General features: G+C 36.4%; 1 protein-coding gene across 1 annotated transcript in view; it reads right to left on the reverse strand.

Moving 5' to 3' along the window:
• Positions 1-325: 325 nt before the first annotated feature.
• Positions 326-6464, reverse strand: part of NOL11 (nucleolar protein 11) — a 10668-nt gene continuing 4529 nt past the window's right edge. The window contains 10 exon segments of the mRNA XM_010155298.1: positions 326-611; positions 911-1018; positions 1331-1423; positions 1590-1668; positions 2157-2378; positions 3266-3391; positions 3649-3833; positions 4604-4681; positions 4961-5064; positions 5714-5837. Of these exon segments, the coding sequence (XP_010153600.1) occupies positions 498-611; positions 911-1018; positions 1331-1423; positions 1590-1668; positions 2157-2378; positions 3266-3391; positions 3649-3833; positions 4604-4681; positions 4961-5064; positions 5714-5837 (1233 nt within the window). The 3' untranslated portion in view covers positions 326-497.

A 6464-nucleotide genomic window follows, 5' to 3' on the forward strand; every position in this document is an offset into this window, starting at 1 on the left:
ATGTCAAAAGGCTTTTTTCTGGACAAAGTAAAACCAACTTCAAAAAAGAAAATCAAACCAGAAAACTCAAATGAATTTGTCTGCAGTTCGTAAGCTGAGTGGAGATAAAAGAACTCTGAAGAATCTACTTGGAGACTCCAACTATTAAGTAAAAAAGCAGCAAGTAGAATAAAAATGTCATTCATTTGATGAAACAACTGCCGAAGCCTTACTGCAAATATCCTACTAATTCTTTGCCAAGAAGCATGTGCCATTTTAGGATGTTCTTATGATTGCATATCAAAATTATACAGGACAATATAAGCGAGCATCCAGCTTCTCATCCAGTCAGAAAGAGCTTTTAATAGGCAAGTTTCAAACTTACAGCTCTCATGTAGCTACAGAGTAACCGTGCTCCTCCTAGGTAGAAAACAACTTTTCACTTCCCCAATATGGAGTGCTAATACATCCTCGTCATAAAAGGAATTAATAAAAAATTAATTTGTTAATAATTAATTTCAAATAAGTTCCAGCACTTCAATAGAATATGTCTGAAAGTCTTTCTGGTGGTTAAGTCTTTGCAATTCTCGCAAACTTCCTTCAATCTTGTTGAGTTCAGAGTAGAATCGTACCTAAAAAGAAGAAAACACAGACACTTACAGTAAAGGAAGTTGTAATTGTTGTCATATGTCACACTGTGGAAATAGCTCTGGTTCTGTACAGTTTCAGATATTTAAACCAAGATATCAGCTTTTGAAATCAAAATGAGAAAGAGGCAACTGTCATTTCATGCTCAGGGAGGAGCATATGGAGGAAAAAAGACATTATTTGATTTACTACATGATATTTTGTTGTCTGTCCCCACTTTCTTGACATCCATAATCTATAACTGAAGCAAAATGAAATAATTATCCCAGCAGATGCAACTTACTTGTGCTCTCACAAACTTATGCAGGTTTGAAAGCAACTCTTTTGCTTCTGGTAGCATCACCATAACTGTGAAGTGAGCATCAAGTAATAGGCACATCCAATCCATAATCTGAAGACAAACAAGAAAAGTACACTTATACTTTGCTATGCAAATGACACAAATTTTGCTTTAAAAGTTGAACTCTGAAATCTTAACAACTAACACAAAATCTGTGGTTTCGTATTTTCAGGCAGTGTATTTATTTTCCACTAGCAAGAAGTGTTGTGTTACATCTGCCTTCACACAGGTGATACTAATAGACAATTCTTTATAGAATGAACTTTGATCTCGTAGATCTCAGCTGATTTTAGATAGTCACAACTACTAAGTTACACACCACAGAAACCGAAGGCAGTACAGCTCTTAGAACTAGCTTCTCACCTGATTTATAGTTGGAGAGCGTATTCCAGGAAGAGCAGTATTAATTTTTTCACTGCATTTCACATACAGGTAGTATAAATACCTGAGAAACAGCTGAAAGTAGAAAAAGCGGAATATTTTAAAAGACAAACGTTTAACAGACCGAGGAGTTTTGTCCTGCACACAGTAATACAATTATATATACGACTGAAAAACTCTACCCCTTCCTTCCCCACAAATTAATAAGGGTTTTTAAACATTTTAATTTTAACATACTTACAACAGCTTGCTGGGCTGGAAGGTTTTTCAGATGAGGCAAAAGAAAGGTTTCACTGTAAGCTGAATGAAGAACAGCATTTCTGCGTAGCACTATTAAAGAAATTGAACTGCAGGAACAATTTCCAGTTTCTACAAACTGAAGTAAATTCCAATTAAAGTATTTCTCTAGGTTCTTTGAGAGAAGTCCTATTTCAGCTTCTTGAATGTCCCTTATTTCTTTCAATATATACAGCACCTGAAACATCACAATACAATCAGCTCCGACAGTCCTGATTGCTGCAAGGATGTAGCTGGCTAATGTGTTTCAAGAGGCAAACATCCGAAACATTGATGCTTTTTTCTCTTGAACAGACAGAGTTTTATTACACTTTTGCAATAGCACGAGTTTAAAATTGGTGTGGATGCTTTCTAAAAGGTAACTGTTTCTATATTTGAAGCAATTTTTCTATTGAGTGGAAACGTCTCTTACCGTTACTTCTCAGAAATGTATATGTGTATTATACTAAATCTAAACATTCACATCACATACAACACACCGACTTTCCTTCAATAAAATGTAAGAGGATACAATAATGCTGCTTTCTGTGGTCCAACAGGGCACAATTCACCGTCAGGTGTCCGATGGGTTTGCTTTGTGATTTTAGTAACCCAGGTGTCTTGTTCCAGCTCTGCGTTGAAACCATTTTCTACAATTTCAGTCTTAACTGCTTCATTGTTGGATTCCATATCGATGTAACAGATTACAGATTCTAGATTCACATCTACTTTTTGAAGATAGGCTTCACTAATGCTGTAGAAGAAAATTGCAGACATTTAATACTTTTAATTATTAGCTTTAAAATCAGCAGTGCCATCAACCCAACAGCAATACACACTGAGTCTTTGAAGCTTACTATAGAAGTAAAAACACACACTAAAATACAGTATAGCAGAATGAACTAAGGCCATAAAAGAACAGTTAATATTTTGCAATTATTAACCTTGAACAATACATGTACTGCCCTTTTATTCCAACAATGTAAGTTACTGATTATTAGACATTCTGTCATGGGCTGATTTAAAGACTGTCACTGTATTCTGACATTAGTGGGACTGCTTCAACACGCAAGACAGTTAGGATTTTCCTAATATTTAGCAATAAAGTTTTGGACAAGTCTAAGTTATGAAATGTAAAGATCTGGTGTTTCTAATTAAGAAAAATCCTTCTTGCTCTGGAAGGCTAAAGGAACAGTTACAGCAGTCCTTTCTTTTCGTTATGTACCTACTAAAACGTCATCCTTTCCAGGATATGAAAGACATTTTTGTCATTAATTTACAAGAGTTGATCTTTTCCATGGGTTTCTTACCCCGGGTAACTTCCCAATTACGCCTATTGCACAGTAAACAGAGAGCTGTAACAATGTAGGTAAGAGGATGTGGGTGCCATTCAGGCTACCAGCGTTACCAAAATGCACGTTCATGTAATGACCATTTCCCTTTTTTTTTTTTTAAGAATTAACAAATGCACAGACATCTTGTAAAAAGTATGTCAGTCCACAACACACACTGCACTCAATTACAAATTTCATGCACAGTATTAATTGCTCATCTATAAAATTAATGCCGTTGATGGCAATACATAGCTTTTTATTAAGGGGCTTGGTTTGGTGAAGAGAAAAAAAAGTGATTCCAGCTTACCTCAAAAATACTTTCAAGCAAGCATAAGTAATTTCTTCAGGAATATCTGGAAACCGTTGTAAGCAGATTTGTAAGAGATGCACATCTTTTTTCTCCAAAGCAACAGCCATTAAATCTGGGCATAAACTGTAAGAATATGAGAAGAATAGGCTGCACGGTTTACACCCAGTGAAAACTACACTGACAACTAACACAGAAGTATTCATCTTGTTTTGCACAAAAATCCACCTGGGAAGCATCAGCTTCATCAGAAAATAAGCATAAGCACCTTCAATAATAAATTCTGGTAATTCAAGAGTGCGTTATGAAGGAATTCTACTTTTCCTTAAGATTTATTTTTGAAGAATATTTCTCACAATTAAAAAAAAATGCAGATTCATCACCTGTAAGACAAGTCTCGGGTTTGGACTATCTGCAGCAGGAAGGTGCAGGGGTAGTACTTTGGATTGGTTTTACATCTGTTTATAAGGGCCGTTACTACACATCCAATGGTTGCTTGGAAATCTGGCATCCGTGCTTTTGACATCAATTGTCTCAATTCACCTTCAAATACAGTTGTAGAAGCGTCCTGAAAATGACAAATACTGTGCAACTCAGAAATACAAGGCATAGCTTTGAGAACTGTACAGTTATGAGTAAGACCAAGTAGAAACAGGCTTGATTTTGGAATTCAAGGGGGAAAAAAAAAAAATCTACAAAAAAACCCCTCACCACTCTGCATTTTGGTAGTCTCTCTCAAGCATTAAAGAGCCACATGAGGGTAGTCACTCACTCTGAGCTCAGGGAAGCAGTATCTTTCCATAACGGGTTATTCGACTGTTCCTTCAGGAAGTTTACCACGCAGTCCAGCCACAGCTGAACGATGGGTACGTTCACATGGGAACGGACACAAATTATCAAAACACCTGCAGCGAGTTTTGGAGAGGAACTAAATAGCTTACTGCTTTGTTGGCAGTAGAATTCACAGCATTCCCACTTTCTAGATCCAAAATGCCTTCAACAAAACTAAAGCCATAAATAAGGAACTAAAAAAGCTGAAACAAGCAGAGTTCAGGTGAAACATCTTCCCACCTTATTTATATGAGAATTGTGCAAGTTTTCAGAACTGGGCTATTATAAGCCCTGTATTGTACAGTTCTCAAACACACTCCTATCACAAAACTTAAATTTTATCATGCCCAAATACTATTCTTGCACAATAACATCCTCCAACTCACCTGTTCAAGGCAGCTTTGTCAACCTGATAGTGCAAGAGGACATGGAAAAAGATAACAGCTTAAGAGACAGCTAGAATATTCTGTGTGTAAAACACTGCCTTAGGCCATTTGGTTTACTTACTTTTAGGTTTAGTAAGCGCTGCCCAACTGATAAGGTATCTGGCTGTACTTTAGCAACAGAGTTCCTTTTTGATCTTAACTATTATAAAGAAAAACAAAAAGTTATTATTCAGCTCCAAAAAGATGGTGTGTATTTAAGTATTTCAATCAAGATAACTAGGAACTTCATGTGTCAGCTTGCTACACAGATTACAATTAGTAAACAGGTAGTCCAATTCCAGAAAGTGTTAGAAACAAGGAGTAGCAAATACAAAGTGAAAATTCCTTCTGCTACAACACCTAAAAATAAAAGTAGCAGCATGGGGAAGAGACAAGAGAAACAAGTTAAAAGCCTCGCATGCTCCTAATACTAACTTACAGTCATTCTGGACTCAGATTTCAGAGCTGCAGACTGCTGTGACTGAAAGGAAACCACCAGCTCTTCATCTTCAAGGGTATTCCAGTTTACAAACGAAGACACATCTGTGAGCACAAAAATGAAACTACATGAAGGTAACACTTAAAGCACATTCATTAAAGTATGAATATTGCATCAACTTCTTATACTAATAGGTATTTTCTGCCAAGCCATTTTATGCTAAGAAAGTTTCCAGCTTTATCTCAGCAGCGGGTAATTTTATGACCCTCTTTGCATACTGTTTTTCCATTTAGCCTCTGGGAGGAAGAGAAGTTATTGCACAATTTATTGTGAGCATTACTTGCAAAAACATTTTACCAGTGCAATACTACATTGAAGACACTATGATGACAAGTACAATTTTCAACTAAAGTTCACCAGTTTGACATTGCCTCATCTAATCACAAACCCTTTGAAAATCATTTACAGGAGACAGCCCATAATTTTGTTTTCAGCATTCATAGCTAGTGTTCCACTATTTTCAGTAATTCTGGTATGTGAATGATAACCCAGGTTAAGTGAAAGCACAGTAAATTCAGATACTTATGTGCTCTGGTATTGTCAGCAACAGTAAATTTAACAGCTAGGGACAGAATACAGTGTTAGGTTACTTCAAGCTGTTTAGGTAAAGCTGATTTTACAGGACTGTATTAAAATAATTTTTATACAATTTTCAAACCTTGATCTTTTCACTGTAATTATAAAAATTCTTACCAGGGGTCTGACTGTCCTTGAGCTTTCCCACAGCAGCCGCCAAGGATGACGTTTCACACTTGTACATAATTACTGTTAGCACTTTCCCATGAGTAAAAAAAAATTTTTCCTCATAACACCACAACTACAAAATATTAAAACAGATGGTTAATGAGGAGATGAGCAGAGAAGTGTGTTCCTCCACAACCTGATGTTTAACTCCTTACAACAAAACTCAACTAAAAGCCAGCAATCCAATTATTTTAAATTATTTTCAGTGGGTACAACACTCGTTAGCAGACCTTCACTAACTGCTGATTTGATATACTGAAGTAAGATGTGTTCAGCTGAGTATTTTCCAGGGACATCTGAAAGTGAAGCAGCTGCTCCGAGGCATTAAGACCACCTGATAATTTTACTTTTTACATTACCTCTTGTGCAATTTGAAGACAGCCATCTGTTCTACTTTGCTAGTGCATTTATTACTTAGGTGTCAGTCTACTTACCATTAACTGACACCTGAACATCTTGAAACACTCTTTAGGGTGATGCAAGGATCATTTAGGCCGTCAGTTGAAAACTGTCTGAACAGGACAGACACTGGCTGGGATTTCTGCTTAATTAGCTATTTCCTTCTCAGCAAATAATCAAGACCAGCGGAAGAGAGAAGGTACTGAATTATCAAAGAAATTGCATAGGCCACCATTCACACACTAAATATTCTGATGAAATTAGCTCATCAACTGGTCAGTGTTAATTTGTTTCAGAAGTA

Source organism: Eurypyga helias, unplaced genomic scaffold (genome assembly GCF_000690775.1).
Source record: "Eurypyga helias isolate BGI_N326 unplaced genomic scaffold, ASM69077v1 scaffold14977, whole genome shotgun sequence".
Classification (NCBI taxonomy): Eukaryota; Metazoa; Chordata; class Aves; order Eurypygiformes; family Eurypygidae; genus Eurypyga; species Eurypyga helias.